The sequence below is a fragment of the Callithrix jacchus genome, chromosome 14 (assembly GCF_049354715.1).
Source record: "Callithrix jacchus isolate 240 chromosome 14, calJac240_pri, whole genome shotgun sequence".
NCBI classification, from domain to species: Eukaryota; Metazoa; Chordata; class Mammalia; order Primates; family Cebidae; genus Callithrix; species Callithrix jacchus.
Genome location: NC_133515.1, coordinates 19,019,512 through 19,036,718, shown reverse-complemented (window position 1 = coordinate 19,036,718; position 17,207 = coordinate 19,019,512). Strand labels below are relative to the sequence as shown.

The 17,207-nt window shown below is 38.0% G+C and overlaps 1 protein-coding gene across 7 annotated transcripts in view; it reads right to left on the bottom strand.

The window, feature by feature from the left end:
- Positions 1-17,207, bottom strand: part of NPHP1 (nephrocystin 1) — an 89,809-nt gene that overhangs the window by 3,794 nt on the left and 68,808 nt on the right. For 4 of the 7 annotated variants that reach the window (XM_035271893.3, XM_035271895.3, XM_054244676.2 and 1 more), the window contains 4 exons: positions 8,457-8,569; positions 6,002-6,075; positions 2,408-2,452; positions 107-814 (listed from right to left, as the gene is read on the bottom strand). In XM_035271893.3, the coding sequence (XP_035127784.2) occupies positions 542-814; positions 2,408-2,452; positions 6,002-6,075; positions 8,457-8,569 (505 nt within the window). In that variant the 3' untranslated portion in view covers positions 107-541. Of the gene's footprint in view, positions 1-106; positions 815-2,407; positions 2,453-5,859; positions 5,893-6,001; positions 6,076-8,456; positions 8,570-17,207 lie in introns of those variants that run through there. The other 3 variants (XM_035271899.3, XR_008476216.2, XR_008476217.2) reach the window with 3 other exon arrangements.

The following is a 17,207-nucleotide window of genomic DNA, read 5'->3' as shown; positions in this document are numbered from 1 at the left end:
GCAAAAGTAATTCTGTTTTTGTACCTAATTAGAGGTAAATCACATTCAAGTATCTGACTGAATTAAGTGATTACAACTTTCTCAAATGGATCACTTTAACTTCCTCGTCATTGAACAAGATAACTTTTATTAACACTCATAAATTTAAATATTTTGGATGCTAGACCCTTATCAGTTACATGATTTGCAAATATCTTTTCCCATTCTGTGGGTTGTTTTTTCACTTTCTTTAATAATCATAAATTTAGCTTTTGACAAAATCTTGCTTTTACAGAAATCTATACCATTAACTTAAGTAGCTGGTTTTTTGAAAAAAAAAAAAAAAATTCTGTTTAAATTTAGATATGACAGTACTCCTAATAGTTTTCAAAAATATTTAAATTATTGCATAAGCATTTCTTTAAAAATAAGGTATGTACAAAGAAAAGAGTAAAGCCTAAGTTGTAAAGTGACAGTGATTTTTGGTTCCGTCATTTTATTCAGGTAATCGTGAAAGATCCATCCAATTCTCTTGGAAGCTGAGGGCTAGAGGCTGCCACTGTCACACTGCATTCTTTCTCATTTCACCCAAGAAGTCATAGGTCTGCTCTGAAAGGTCAAAAGGTTCATGAACTCCATCTGGTGACAGCAGAGCTTGGAGGGCGCCCTGGTTTTCTTGGTTTTGCTTAAGGAAGTCAGTGATAATTTTCCATCGTGCAGCCTCAGTCTCTTCTTCTGCCCACCTGAATGGGGGCAGGCGTGTGGAGTGGAGAAGTGGGAGCACACAGTCATGGTAAACCAGGAGAAACGTGGACTTCAGGAACTCTTTGTCTCTCTGGGAAAACACCACCCCCACAAATAATATCGTTATTTTTAAAGTGTTAGATTCTATGAACTCCATTAATTAAAAGCCACCTAAAAGGTGGGATGGAGGGTGCCATTAGTGCCTGGCAGGTACTGACCCTGAGCCAGCTGCTCAGGCAGAACACAGCACTTCAGAAGTGTGAGTAAGTAAGTGTCACACAGCGGAGTGCTTCTCCCTGAGAGAGCCTCTACATGGCTCCATGAGACCAGGGTGTCTCCTAAGCTCCATGGAGGATGTCTCACACCTTCTGTCAAGGTGTTGCAGTCTAATTCTGGTGACCCCAGTGTGGTTCCAGGTAGATATAACTAAAATGATGCCACATCAGCTGCACCTACTTACTGACAGCATATCAGAGGTAATTTTCACGTTATCTAAAAGAAGTGTAGCACATGTTTGCGTGGAAACCAGGGAAGTTGTTGGCTTATTTCCAGCAAAGCCTGGGATGGAGCTTGAGGGGTCCTTTGATAATGAGGATGTCAGACCCTTCCCAGATAAGAATGGTGCAGTATCAATTGTACCCATGTCAAGCCCCAATGCCCACAGGCCATGGTGGGAATCTCAGAGAGCACAAGCTGAGGGCAGAACTGTTCCTAGGCAGCAGAGTCTACACAGAGCTATCACCCAACCCACCACACATGTCCACACAACGGCAATGTCTACAGGCCTGAGGCCAGCACCTTGCCCACTGCTATATTAGAATAGCACTAAACCTGACAGTTTTGGCAAATGTCACATGTATGTAGATGGTACTGATCAAATGAAGGCTCAAATAAGGATACAATCTATAAGTTGTTTCCCAATTTTTAGGGTTTTCAGCTCATTCATTCTTTCACTTTCCTTGTAGCTAATGCATATTTTAGATCAGCATTGGTAGAGTATAGACTCTGGGCCAAATGTGACCTGCCACCTCTTTTCACAAATGAAGTTTTATAGAAAAACAGTCACATTTCATTATATTTACATATTGTCTGGGGCTGCCTTTGTGTTACAACACCAGAGTTGAATACTGTGACAGAGACCGTAAGACCTGAAAAGCCAAAATGGTTTTCCGTCTGGCCCTTCCCAGAAATATTTGCCAAAATCCTGGATGAGAGCAACCAAACCACTACTCACTGATTAAAGCAAGTTCGGATTGGTAGTCACAATGATTTTATAGCAATATAAGCAGAAGCAATGCATTGTTCTCAATATATGGTACAGCTCAGACCAATTTTTTGTTTTTTTTTTCTATTTACCTGATACGGGCTTTAAGAGCTAGAAAAGTTTTTTAAAAATAAAAGAAACTTGATATACAACTGAGAGACTTTGGCTTTAAAAACATCCCCTTTCTTTAAATAAAACTCAGTAATCTGAAATGACCGCCTTGAACAAGTGTTCCTTCTCACACTAGTTAATAATCATGCATAACCCTCTTGGAATGTGTTTTTGCAGCCATAATGACACAGTTTTCTTGGTTAAGAGGGATTGTGACTATGGCTACTTTTGCTAAAAAAGAAACATTAGAATGGGCAAGCAAACACCAGGTACTGCAAATATGAAGTTCAGTGTGGAAAATCATATTACCTTCTCTGATCTTTTTAACATACTTTCTTTTTCAGCCCATGAACTCTAAAGCAAATGGAAATGTTGTATTAGTTCAAGTAGTAACAAGTCCTTGCAACACTTCTGCAACTTTACTCTGTAAATAAACTTATGGATAGGGTTAAAAATGCTGTACAGATTCTACACAAGCAAGAAATGAATCTGTAATTAGGAATCTATTGCAAATGACTAGGCAGAATGACTAGGCAGATGTATCTATGAAATATGCCTTAGAAGTCCATGGAAATCATAAATCAAAACTAACTTAAGAATAGAATCAGTGAAACACTAACACATCCATGCAAACTATACAAACACAGCACCTGAATAATAAAATGGTATTAAGCTTTCCAAGTAAGACAGTAATGAAAATGGAAAACATTGCAAAACACCAAACTTTTCTACAATTTTGTCATGAATGATGACAATGGTCAGAATGAAATAGACTAAAGTACAAATTTGTAAATAAATGTTTCTAATCTATTCACAAGGCTTCATAGAAACTTCCTTAAATAAATAGAAACCCAGAATTCAATCAGTCCCATAGAAGTATGACTTTAAGACTTTCACAGTGCCAGTTCCTGGCAAACTGAATGCATGGGTAGAATATGACCAGTCTCATAGCTGCCTGTTCCAGGGTCTGGGTTCTGTGCATGTCAGCAGATATCCTCCTGTTGGCACCTGATATTATGGGCACCCTGAAAGCATCAGACATTTCTCAACAGGGAGACCTTGGGTTGAATATGACATATGGCACCAAGAAGGAGATTCTCCATACAATTATGTACTGACAGAATGTTTCTTACCAGGAAATAACAGACTGTGCCTCTCATGAGAGTATCTTGGAATGTTCATACCTATTACCACGCGAGGGGACTATAGTCCTCCACCCTATTAACTGCTGTGCCTATGGGTCCTTGAGAGTTTCAAGTGGACCCTTAAGAGAACCAAAGTGTTTTACTAAACAGGCTGGGTGCCATTCTTCTTATTATTAAAATGTCATCCACAAGCTGAACTGTGCTAGGTAAGTAAACACTAAGAGGCTCACATGCTGTACATTTTAAATTTTATTAGGTTGGTGCAAAAGTAACTGTGATTTTTTGCTATTACTTTTATGGCAAAAACCACAATTATTTTTTGTACCAACCTAATAATATGGCTTAATGTAAACAACACTTAGCAAATTTAAACCTACTGTCTGGAAAAATCTGCCTATTGTTTGTTAGTTACATGTCAATGTCCCACCTTATTTTTCACTGAGTCACCAGCAAAAAGTAGGATGTTTCACTTAGAGTAACTCATCTGGGAATAGCAAACGTGTTAAAGTTCACTATTACCTCACCAAGATCCACTTCCTTTCTTCTGGAACAACAAAAAAAAGACTATGCCCCCTTTGAAGTTAAATGGACCATGTGACTAGTTTGGGCCAATGCAATGTGAGCGGAAGTGGCCCAGGCCCCTTTGGAGCAAACGCAGTGAAAGTCTAAGAACAATTCTCTATTCTCCCTCTTCTGCAGGGAAACTGGCAACAGAGACAGCTATTTGTTCCAGATGGTTCTGTGACAGTAGAGGCTCCACCAGTCTTCTACAAAATCTGTAGTTTTGGGTGACTGTGGAGCAGCATCTTCCACTGATCCATGCTGGATACCTACCATGGGTGAGAAAGAAACCTGTGCCGAACACCACAGCACAGCTGAGCTTCTCCTAAGTAATTGTGTATTATGACACAGAGAGAAGAAGTCTCATGAGTGCAGAAAGCACCACTTTCTTTTGAAAAATTATCATTATACAAATAATTTAATGTGGAAAAAATTGAGAAAATGTAGATAAAATAATCCAAGATCCAATGGTATTCACTGATACCTCTCTGCAATATATTCTTCCAGATCTTCTCACAGGCAGATACATAAATGTACATATATATTTAAATATGTTTAGTATGCCTCAAATGGGGTCTTTTTGCTAAATATCCTATGTGCACAACTTTGCCCACATGCCTTTTCTTGAGCAGCCCGTGGCATATTCTGGGCGCACCCAAAGCTGACCTGCAGAGACAGCCCTGGCTGGAGCTCACTGCTCACTGCTGAGCTCCATGGCCGGCCAGGTCACTACGTGTCTCTGAGCTGTCTGCTCATCAGGGAAATGCAGATTTTAGACTAGATTAGGGTTCCTAAGGTTCTTCCTAAGAACAAGGTCCAGATTCCTGACTGTTACACACCTAGGGAAATATTCCTGTGGCCAGCATGATGACTTATATTAATACATAGTGGGCTCTTGTGAAATCTTGGTTGAATAAACCATGGTATATATGGTCTATATAATTAATGATTATTGTACTAGTGATTTTATAGAAGAAAGAGAAATTCTGCATTATCTAGCTATAGTGCCAGATGAACCTATCTAAAATTACAGGAGATCGTATGCACCATGAACATTTTCTTAAACATCTCAGTTGAAAATGTCATTGTTACTGTTGACACCCCCCATCCCAGCCAAGCCAGCATATGAATTCATTTCAAAGTCTAATAAGAATATTTGTAGATGACTGAGTCTTCCTTCTGTTTCTGCTCTCAGGCCCATATGGCCTCTTTTTTTTTCAACAGGAGTCATCCCCTGATATGCTCACCTCCCTCTTGCACATGTTCTGCTTCTCTGCACTTGGCAGAGTTGCCTAAAGAAGAAAGCTTCCTGGGTTACCCATGACCTACCACAGCCCTCAGCTCCACACCGAGACTCAGGCTTACTTTGCTCATCTACCTACCACTCCCTTACTTGCATCTGACATGCCAAGCTAGACTGTCAGCTCTATTCCTTCCTGCCTCAAATGTCTGCTCATGCTAACCCTTCCACCTGCAATGTCTTCACCCCCATCTCAGTAGGTCAAAATCCTCTCGGCCCTGGCCTTTATTAGGTTCTCTCACTCCGGACCTCTCTAATGAAACACAATTTGGTTCCTCCTTTGCTGTCTTCTTTAAATCTTCAAGGTCCTGGGTTATACCTCTCCCATGGCCCTTGACATGTTACCTGTGTATCTGCCTTGCACGCAGAGAGCTCTTCTAATACTTACTAACCTTGATGTATTCGGCTAAACCATATGAAACTGCCCCTTAGGCCAAAAATAGCTGAAAATTGGGAGATTTCATGTGATTTAACCTAATAATGAGCTGTTATTTCAGACAGCAAATAGCATACATGGAATTAAATTAAAGATGGTATGCATGCCCTGGACTCTCCTCTGGAAACTCAGTTGATTTATCTTACAGACCATTTTGGATTTTTGCTCTTAGGACACAATCAGTGGCCATTTTAAGTAAAGGGAAAAAACGGGCAAAGATTGTAATAGCATACACAGCAGGCACTCCATCTGCTCACTGGGTCAGGTAAGACGGCCCTTGGGAATTCATGTTAAAATGGGAAAGATGAGACTGATTTACCTAGAGAATGGACAGCGATTGAAAGACATCATCCTAGTAAAAAAAAAAAAAGAGCCTAGACCAGGTGACAGAACTCATTAACACAGGGTGTGTAACTGCTTCCAGAAGCCAGCAGGTTTCCTTTGCAATGCATGCTACCCACCCTGAAGGCATCCATCACATCAGGCTGCTCCAAGAGCATGGGGAAGGTGGCCAGCATGGGATGACTAATTAAATCTGAAATGCAAAACAACAGAAAGAATTTTATGCAAACTTCGCTGGATGGATTTTATTGCAATCACCCCAAAAATATTCAGATGAAAATTATTGTGCCAAATGATTTGTTGATAACATAGTCTACATGCTTTGGCATCTAGGAGAGCTCAAACCTGTCCCCTCAACCTTCATCTGCCCCTATACTTATATCCTGGTGAGCTCTTGTACCACATTAATGGAGCTTTTAGAGTGAGGGCAAGGAGGCAAAATTTTGTTCTTCTATGTTTTTCTTCAACTACTCTTTCTTCCTTATGGCTGTGGCATGGTAAAAGGAATCTTCTCCTTAGAGGTAGCCCTCCTCTTGGGAGACTGAGAGGAAACCAGGAAGCACCAGGGGAAAGGAGGCAGAGGGACTGCTGCTCAGGTCTGTTTCCAGTCTACCACTGCTCAGGGAAGGACCCAAACTTGTGTCTGGAACCAGCAGAGAGTGATAGGTGAAATGGGAAGAATTAGGAATTGAGGATTCTGGCCATATAACTAAACACAGTGGAGGAGATACTGACATTTCACAATAGATAATGGCACATGAAAAACATGTGCAAAGCAGCACACCAGGAAAGACGTGTCTTAGTCTATTTGTGCTGCTGTCGTGGAATACCCGAGGCTGGGTAACTTATAAACAAAAGAAAATTATTTCTCAAAGTTCTGGAGGCTGGGAAATCTAAGATGAAGATAACGGCATTTAGTGTCTAGCAAGGGCCTTCTTACAACATCCTCCAGAGTGGAGGAATGCTGTGTCCTCATGCGGCTGAAGGCAAAAGGGTAAGGGAGACAGATTTCCTTGTCAAGCCCTTCTACAAGAGTCTCTAATCCCATTCATAAGAAAACAGACCTCATGGCCTAGTCACCACTCAAAGTACCCATCTTGCAATACCATTATATTGGTAACATGAATTTTAAGTGGGACACATTTAAACCATAGCAGACACTTTTGAAAAGGCAAGGGCAAGGTATTCTATAATCTTGTGTCCTCAGTAGAGAAAAATTCATTCTTTAGATATTATTAGGATATTCCATTCTGATAATTAAATTCAAACAAAGTCACCAATTCTGAGAAAACTTCTTACCTATTGGGAAAACTAACAAGCCTTATCCTCTTTAAGAAGTCATATTACTTATGAAGTCTTTGGAGAGTCATCAAATTCAAAGGCAATGGTGATTAAAAGGCTTACCTGTTCTCCTCCTTAAGAGCTATAATGATTCCTTGAGAACTTTCTCTGCCCCTCTGCCTTTGAGTTCCACTTCTACCTATCTATTCAGGTGATAAGTCCCTGGGGGAGGACTCCTGCCTATAAACATTATTTGTCCACAAATGCTAAGCCTCACTCACTCTGCTCCATCCACACTGGCCTGCCTCAATTTCAAGCCCTCCAACATATGCATGTCTTCTTTCCTTGGATCTTCAGACATGCTGGTCACTCTATCCAGAAAGAATCCTTCCCCATACACTTCCCTCATAGGTCTAATTCCTCTCTCATATCTTTTGTTAAGCATTACTCACTCAGAGAAGCCTTTCCTTGCCCTACACATTAATCACGTCTTCCCAGTGCATGCTCTTGTGCATTTTCATTCACAGCACTTATTTCAAAAGGGTGGAAAGGATTATTTATGTAATTAGGTGTTTGAGGCCTGGGACGCCTATGCCTGTCTCATTCATCACTAGGTCTAGCAGAGGATCTGACACATAGCAGGTACTCAGTACACATCTGCTTACTGATTTATTCAATGAAAGAGGAGCCAATAAAATTAAACTGTTTTTCTTTTTGGAGGCAATTATTACAACACATACATTTCTCTTTGTAGTTCAATCATATATGACAACTCATTGATTTTTAAAATTATTTATTAACATTTTACTTGGTAAAAATTTCAAACCTACAAAGAAGTTTCAAGAATACAGACAGTACACAGGACACCCTAATACTCCATATCTGGATTCACCTATTTTAACTAATCTATTTGACATTTACACTTCATGCACTAAGAACCAGCTATGATGGTTGATTTTTTTTTTTTTTTTCAAAATGATGATGTGCACAGCAAACACATGGGAAAAAACAGATTATGCAGAGACATTAAGGGAAAATATGACTATATCTGAGTCTTAGGATCTAAAAACTCCAGAATTTGAAACATGAAAATACTGTTTGAAAGAACTGAATATGTATTTAATTCACAAAGTTCTGCATCCGAAGATGTCCCATAAGTAATGTATAAACAATAATGCTGTTCTAAATATTTTATTCCAAAAGTAACAATCAGAAACAGAAGACACAAGTTGATATAGGTTACTCAGAGCATGAAGCATTACTGCACAAAAGGAAATAGCGAAGTCCACTTACCAGTACTTTGCAAGCTCATCCTGTCTTTTAGGAGCACATCTCCAAGAATTTGTCGATAAAATATCAACAAGTGAATGGAACACATACTTCCAATTAATGTTTCTGGAAGTAGACTATTAAAGAAGAAGAAAATGTATTCATTAGACAATCCAACCTACAATGTTTTTTTATCTTTATTACTTTAATAAATGGTCCCAAATTCTTCTTCATTACTGGAACACATTTAACAACTTAAAGAAAAATTTATACTAAAAGTAGGTAACATTAAATTTCAGATAATTTTTTGTATTTGTTTACTCTTTCAAGTCTCAACTCTGTGTTACCATTTTTGTACTTCCATTTTAGCATATACACCTATGTTAAATGTCAGATAAAAAAGAGAAACCACCAATTACATGTTTTGGATAAAAAAGGACTAGTCAGCTACAAGCTTTAACAAAGGCATGTGGCTGCCACACCTGATTTGGTGACTGCAGAGGAAATACAAATTCAGGCTGTTCACGGTACTGGGTGGAACATGGGAGGGTGTGACAGACCTGGAATAAGTCCTGACTTTGTCACTTCCTAGCTATGTGACTTTAAATTAATTAATCTCCTTGTGCTTTGGTTTCCTTAATTATCAGATACAAATAGTAATACTTGCATTTCAGAAGTTTACTAAAAGGATTAAAATGAAGCATAGGGCAGGCATGGTGACTCACACCTGTAAATCCCAAACTTTGGGAGGCTGAGATGGGTGAATCACTTGAGGTCAGGAGTTTGAGACCAGCTGGGCCAACATGGTAAAACCACATTTCTACTGAAAATACAAAAATTAGCCAAGTGTGGTGGTGGGCACCTGTAATCCCAGCTACTCAGAGGCTAAGGCAGAAGAATCCCTTGAGCCTGGGAGGTGGAGGTTGCAGTGAGCTGAGATTGTGCCACTGCACTCCAGCCTGAGTGGCAGAGCAAGACTCTGTCTCAAAAAAATGAAACAAAATGAAACAATAACAACAACAAAAATGAAGTGAGTATGGAATACTTAATGTAGTATCTGGTATATAGTAAGGACTAGAAAACAAAAAATAATTCAATATTGATGTTAAGCTGGTATTGGTTTATACTAGATTGCCATAATCTTAGGATGTTATATGTAATACCAAGTTAAGTTGGTATTAGTTAAAAATATATCATTTAAACTTTAGGATGTTATATGTAACCACAAAGGAAATATCTATAGAATATTTTCAAATGGAAATGAAAAGGGATCAAAATTTGTCACTATGAAAAATCAAACACAGGGAAAATCAGTGAGGGAGGAAATTAAGAACCAAAAAAAGGCATAAGAAAAGCAGAAAACAAGAAATAAAATGGCAAAAGTAAGTCCTTTTCTATTAGTAATCACTTTAAATCTAAACAAATTAGGCTCCTCAATCAAAAGATATACATTGGCAGAATGCATTAAAAAGATAACATTTAGTTATATGCTATCTATAAGGACTCCCTTTAGACTTAGGACACTCATGGGTAGAAAAGAAAAGAATACAAAAAAATATATATTCCATGTAAATAGCAACCAAAAGAGAATAGGTTTAGCCATACTGATAACAAACAAAATAGACTTCAAGACAAAAAAATTACTAGAGACAGAGAAAGATATTGTATAATCATAAAAGAGTCCATTCAGAACATATAACAGTTATAAACATATATGCATCAAACATCAGAGCATCTAAATATATGAATCAAAGACTAAAAGAATTGAAGGGAGAAATATACAGATCTATAATAATAGAGAAGATTTCAATATCCTACTTTCAATAAGGTATAGAACAACCAAACAAAAGATCAATAAAACTGTAGACTAATTGAATCTAGCAGACATATTCAAAACACTCCACCCAGCAACAGCAGAATATACATTTACGTAAGTGCACATGAGATATTCTTCAGGAAAGACTATATGTTGAGTCACAAAATAAGCCTTAATAAATTTAAAAAGATTGAAATCATACAAAGTATCTTTTTTCAATCATAGTGAAATAAAACAAGAAATCAAAATCAGAAGAAAAACTAGGAAACACACAAATATGTGGAAATTAACACACTCAAACAACCAATGGCTCAAAGAAGAAATCTCAGCAGAAACTAGAAAATATCTTGAGAAATGAAAATGAAACCAAAACATATCAAAACTTATAAGATACAGTGAAAACCATCCTAGAAGGGAAATTTATAGCTATAAATACTTCATTAAAAAAGAAGGAAGAGCTCCAGGCAACAACCCAACTTTATACCCTAAGGAAGTAGAAAAGAAGAACAAAACTAGCAGAAGGAAAAAAAAATAAAGATTAAAGAGGGACAAAATAAAAAATAGAAAACAATAGAGAAAATCTATTGAGTCTGTTCTTCAAAAAGATGGAAAAAATTGACAAACCTTCAGTGAGAATGACTAAGGAAGAAAGACTCAAAATCAGAAATGAAAGAGGGGATATTACTACTGATTTTATAGAAATAAAAAATGTGTAAGAGAGTACCATAAATAGTTCTATGCCAACAAGTTAGATAGCATAAATGAAATAGCCAAATTTCTAGAAACACAGAACCTATTAAGGCTGAATCACAAAGAAATAGAAAATCTCAATAACAAGTAAGGAGATTGAATCAGTAATCAAAAAAACTCCTGATAAAGAAAAGCCCAGCATCAGATGGCTTCACTGGAGAATTTTAGGAAACATTTAAAGAAGAATTAACACCAATTTTCCTCAAACTATTCCAAAAAATTGAAGAGAAGAAAACACTATCAAACTCATTATAAGGTCAGAATTACCCGGGTACAAAAGCCAACAATACTCTAAGAGGAAAAAAAAATCTAAAGCCCAATATCCCTGAATATTGATGCAAAATCCTCAACAAAATGCTAGCAATGTGAATTCAACAGCACATTAAAAAGCTTATATACCATGACCAAGTCAAATTTATTTGTGGAACACAAGAATGGCTCAACATCCAAAAATCACCCAACACAATGTGCTACATTAACAGAATTTAGGGGAAAATCCCATATTATTTTCTCAATTGATGCTGTAAAACCACAAAATTCAACATCCTTTCATGATAAAAACACTCAACAAACTAGGAATAGAAAGGAACTACTTCAACATAATAAAAGCCATATATGAAAAGCCCACAGCTAACATCACATACTCAATGGTGAAACACTGAAAGCTTTTCCTCTAAGATAAGGAACAAGACAAGGATCCTTCTCCTGCTGATTTTACTCAACATAGTAATGGAAATATTTTTCTAAAAAAGGAGAAATATCTCTGTTTGCAGACAAAATGATGTAGAAATATGTAGAATATATGTAGAAAAAGATTCCATGAAATATTCCATGAAAAAGACTTTCAGAATAAATGACTTTAACAAAGTTTCAGAATACAAAATCAACATGCAAAAATCATTGCATTTCTATACACTAACAATAAACAATTTGAAAGGAAATTAAGAAAACAATTTACAGTAGCATCAAAAAAAGTCAGGAATTTAAAAATTGAAAAAAAATTGAATATTTAGATTTCAAAATAATAATCCGGAAACATGAAAAGTAAGCTCTTTAAGACTCTCACATGTGACACATGGTAAATACTAGGAATATATCAAACACAAGATTTAACCCTTGAAAGTACTCAAGAAAATATCTTAGATCATTCTAAATAAATATTTTCTAAATACTATTTTTAGAAATATATTAACTCTGTCATAAAGCATGAAGAAGGACCATATAGAAGAACTCAAAAAACCTTACAAATGATATGTTGTCTTCTATCAAAAAGTAAGATGTCTTTTGGCTGAGAAAAACCACCAAAGATTTAAAAAGAGAACTTACTGTTTGTAAATTAATCCTTTATCTTAATTTCTAAGATGAGATTTTTTAAAGGGGAAATTATCACAGAGGTAATATTCAGGCTTCCAGCCTGTTGGAAGAGAACAGAATGAATGTGACCACTGTGATGAGGTAAAAGCAATGGATTCCATGGGTAATTAGTTTCATGGCATTAAATAAGTATCCCTGACCACTCTTTAAACCCTGAATTTCTAGAAACATCCAAAAATACAATACAGGTTCTCTTAGCACAGTAATATTGATATACAGCATTTGACACACTAAGTCAGAGACTGTCTTTTTCAAATTGTCTTTTTCCAACCTGGCTAAATTCTGATCTTGTACACATTTGACCTACATTTAAAGACCGAATGCAGGGGACCATTTCAGCTGCCTCAATGCCAATATATGCCTTCTCAGGGATCAGGCTGTGACTCCTGGGATCAGGGATCAGGTTGTTCTGGGACCATTGATATATTCATGAGCAGGGGACAGAACCTTAGTTCATGAACATGTTCATGTTCTGCCCATTGGTCTATGGTTCCATTGTGCAGTGTTTCAGCTGCATGCCCAAATTCAGGGCTCATGATGAAGAACAGCCATTGATTTTGCCAAGGAAAGGGGTAGGGACTTCCTTTCTTCTGTTTAGCCCTCTCCTTTTCTCATAGACCTGCCTGCTCCACCTGGCAGGCATTGTTCCACCCAGTGTGGGTACTCCTTTCCTTCTGGCACCTTCCCACAACATGAAGGGATGCTGCTTGCCCTTTTATTTTTTATTTTTTTTAGAGAAGGCATCTGATTTTTCCCATACTCAAGATGAATATAAAGTTCTGGGCTGCTAAAGGTTAGCTGGTTAAGTAAGTAAAAATATATTTCAGTAAAAATGATTACATGTAGACCAACAAACTCTGATGGCAGAGTGCAATGAACACAATGAATGGGCCTCAAGCAACTAATGTTATTACCTTATTTATTTTAGCAACAATATAATAAAAGTAAAAGAGAAAAAAAGATGGAATGCATCAAAAAAGCAAAGGATAATGAATTTATAGCAAATTTACACACACAGATGCACACACACACACACAGAAACACACGCAACCTACTTTTACAGACCAGAGTTTCTTCATATTCAGAACTCATGCACTGGGAATCTGAAGTCAAACCCAGGACTTTCCCTTCTAAGGGGATTATACACATGCTTTTGGTCAAATCACATCAAGTTAAACCCCTTTGGAAAACAGCTCTAAAAGACAAATCTCAGTGAAACTGAAGCATCTATTTGCTCTCTTTTTCTTATGTTGACAAGGTCACCATGATCATAACCGACTCCACAAAACAAGACTGCCAAGTCCTATGAGCAGGACTCCAGTGCCATTGGTCTGCACCAAATAATCCATATTTTCACAGGATTCCTGATATCCAAAGGATACGCATGTGTAGCACTGCAGGCTGAATCAGAGGGCAATATAGAGCCAACCAGTAAGGGCACTGGGTAAAAACGGGCATGAATACAAACTCTAACTAGGCTTTCTGACCTTGGCCTTGTCTACATTGTCTTATGTCTTTTGGCATAAACAAAGGTGAAGTTTGTAAAGAAGCAAGGATGAGGATAGAAGCAGGGTGTGCCTTTGAAGGGAAGGAGGAAAAGGACTGGGTGTCATTACCTGTCTTGTTCTCCCACCCACTGAAGGTGGCAGGTCAGGGGAAAAGAGGATGCTGAAATGGATCAGTCCTGTGTCAGTCTGCACCTCCAGGGTCAGAGGCTCAGAGAGTGGTGTCCAAAAGGGCTCAGGCTGGTGCCTTGTCTCTTACCTTGAACTCACAGCACAGCCCTCCCACTATGGTCCCTCGTCCTGCTGCAAGGCCCAGGGCCTCTGGTTTCACTGTCCATGACCTGGTTTCTGTTCAAGTCAGCCTGTGTCTGGAGTTGCAAGAGCAGTGTGTCCCAACTCACATTTGAAATTCCCAGGAGTTTATGGTTTGGGGTCATGCAAAGCGGAGAGGCAATTTCAAGCCAGCACTCAAGTCTCTGGAAGAGCACACACCAAGACAAGGCAGAGGAAAGCCAGGGACAAGTGGAGGCTGTGCAGAGGCCCTGAGGAGTATACTTTTACACTAGCAGGGAGAGTTTTGCTTTGAAATTATTTCACAAATGTTTTTTGGGTGCCTATTGTGTGCTGTAATGAAACAAATGCCTCAGTCCTGAGGTATGGAGGACAAGGACACAGGACCTTTAAGAACTCAGCATATAGATTAGCAGTCACTGCTTAAGAAGAAGAGGCTGCCTTGCTAACCTCTGTACTACATGGTCCAATTCAATCTTGAGATCATAGGAAATATCTGAAAACCAGTATTTGGGGGCCAAAGAAATGCTATGAAGGGCTGTATGTACTTGAAAGACACACATGGGAGTGCTTCGGGACTCTTGGAGGCTTGTCAACAAGGGTGGTGGGGAGGCCAAAGATGCAGAAAGAATGAGGCCAAACAGGATTTGGCTTTCCTTTCACAAAGACTACTACTGTGCTGCTTTCTTTCTTATCTTGAAAAAATAATTTTCCAAGGAAAGCCTGGCCAAAAAAGAGAATTTACAGGCTCTATGAACATCCAAGGGGGAAAAAGCTAAAAGAGTAAGTAATACCCATGAACACATTATTAATGGCTATTGAAAGATTGAACTGTTAACACTAAAATTATAAAATAAATTTCAGTAGTAGAGATAAGAACAAGGTTTATTTAAGCTAAGACTATGATGTGGAATGAGATAAACCATTCAGAGGGGTAAGTCTTCCTTTACTTCCTTACTTCTTAATAATCTGTGAGCAATGAGCAGGTCATGGTGGGAGAGTTCAGCTGCAACAGTCTCTGTCCCATGCCAGGCTCTTCCTCCAACCTCTTGTCCTCTGGTGCCCTCTGTGGAGCTCCTTTCCTCCGTATCTACCCAATCCTTCAAAGGCAACTTCAAATCTTCATTTTCAACTACACATCTTCATTTGAACAAATTTTATGACATGGCACCATCTACTTGTCTTTATATTTACATTTATCTATATATAAGAAGACTGTAGTAGTAAATAATTATAGCTAACACTATTGTGTTAGTTACTATGTGGCACACAATATAAACACATTAAACTTCATTACAGCTTTATGGGATTGATATTAATATTATGATGTCCATTTTAAATATGTAGACATTATGACCCTGACAGAGATGTCAAATGGCTTGTCTAAGAGGGAACTGAGGGAAAAACTGATAGATCTGAGATTTTATTGGTGTACAAGCTCCCTGAGGAAAATGTAAATTTAAAACACCGTGACAAACCACTACTCTCATTTACTAGAAGGGACAAAACAGAAAAACTGATCACATCAAGTGCTCTCAAGAATATGGAGTAATTGGAGCACTCATACATCACAAATGAGAGTGCAAAGTGGTATAGTCATTTTGGAAAGAGTTTGGTAGTTTCTTATGAAGTTAAACTCCATATGACCCAGCAATCTCACTCCTAGGTATTTATACGTATGAGAGATGAAGACATATAGCCACATGCAGAAAATTTGTACGCAAATATTTAAAGTAGCTTTATTTTTAATTTCCCAAACCTAGAAACAACCCAAATGCCCATCAATTTGTAAATGAATAAACACATTGTAGTATATCTATCAAATGGAATTCAGTGCTCCTCAACTTATGGGGGGTTATGTCCCCAGAAACCCATCATAAATGGAAAATATCATAAGTTGAAAATGCATTTAATATACCTAGCCTTTTTTTTTAGTCAGGGTCTCACTCTGTTGCCCAGGCTGGAGTTCAACGATGTCATATGGCTCACTGCAGCCTCAACCTCTTGGGCTCAAGCAATCCTCCCACCTAAGCCTCCTGAGTAGCTGGAACTACATGTGTGTGTCACCACATCCAGCTACTTTTTTTGGGCGGGGGGATAGAAATGGGGTCTTGCCATGTTGTCCAGGCTGGTCTTGAACTCCTGGCCTGAAGCAATTCTAGCACCTTGGCCTCCCAAAGTGCTGCAATTATAGGTGTGAGCCACTACGTCTTGCCTACAACTAGCCTACTGAACATAGCTTAGGCCAGCCTACCTTAAACCTATTCATAACACTTTAACATACAGATGAGCAAAATAATATAATCCAAAGCCTATTTTGTAATAAAGTATAAATATCTCATGTAATTTATTGAATCTGTACTGAAGTATACTGTCTAACAAATGGGTTTTGCTTTTGCAACATGGTAAAATTGAAAAATCTTGAGTAAGTCAGGGACTGTTGGTACTATTCGGAACAAAAAGGAACAAATTACTGACACAAGCAATGGCATGGGTAAGTCTCAACCGCACTATGCTAAGTGAAAGAAGCCAGACTCAAAAGGCTCCCTACTGTTATCATTCCATTTGTATGACATTCTGGACAAAGCAAAACTGCTGGGAAGGAAAAACAGGTGTGACTGCCTGAGGCTGGAGCTGGGGAGCTGACTACAGAGGGACATGAGATAACTTTTTAAAGTGAGGGAAATACTCTTTATCTTGATTGTAGTGGTAATCACATGATGGTATACATTCGTCAAAAAGCAAAGAACTATAAACTAAAAAGAGTACATTTTACTGCATGTAAATTATATCTCAATAAACTTGATATTAAAAAAAGTTCCCTGAGGGTATAATCAGGCATTGGTAAGCCCCATTTAGTCAAGACTTCTACTTACTAGTTAGCTCAAATGACAGATTTGGTTAGAAGAGCTAACTAGTAAATAAGAAGAGTAAGCTAATTTCAGCTTCATTACCCATTTCCCTACCTACCTTTGGCAGAAGAATTAAAGAGAACAAAAATATTATAACAAAAGATGACCAAATAGGAGGAGAAGCCAA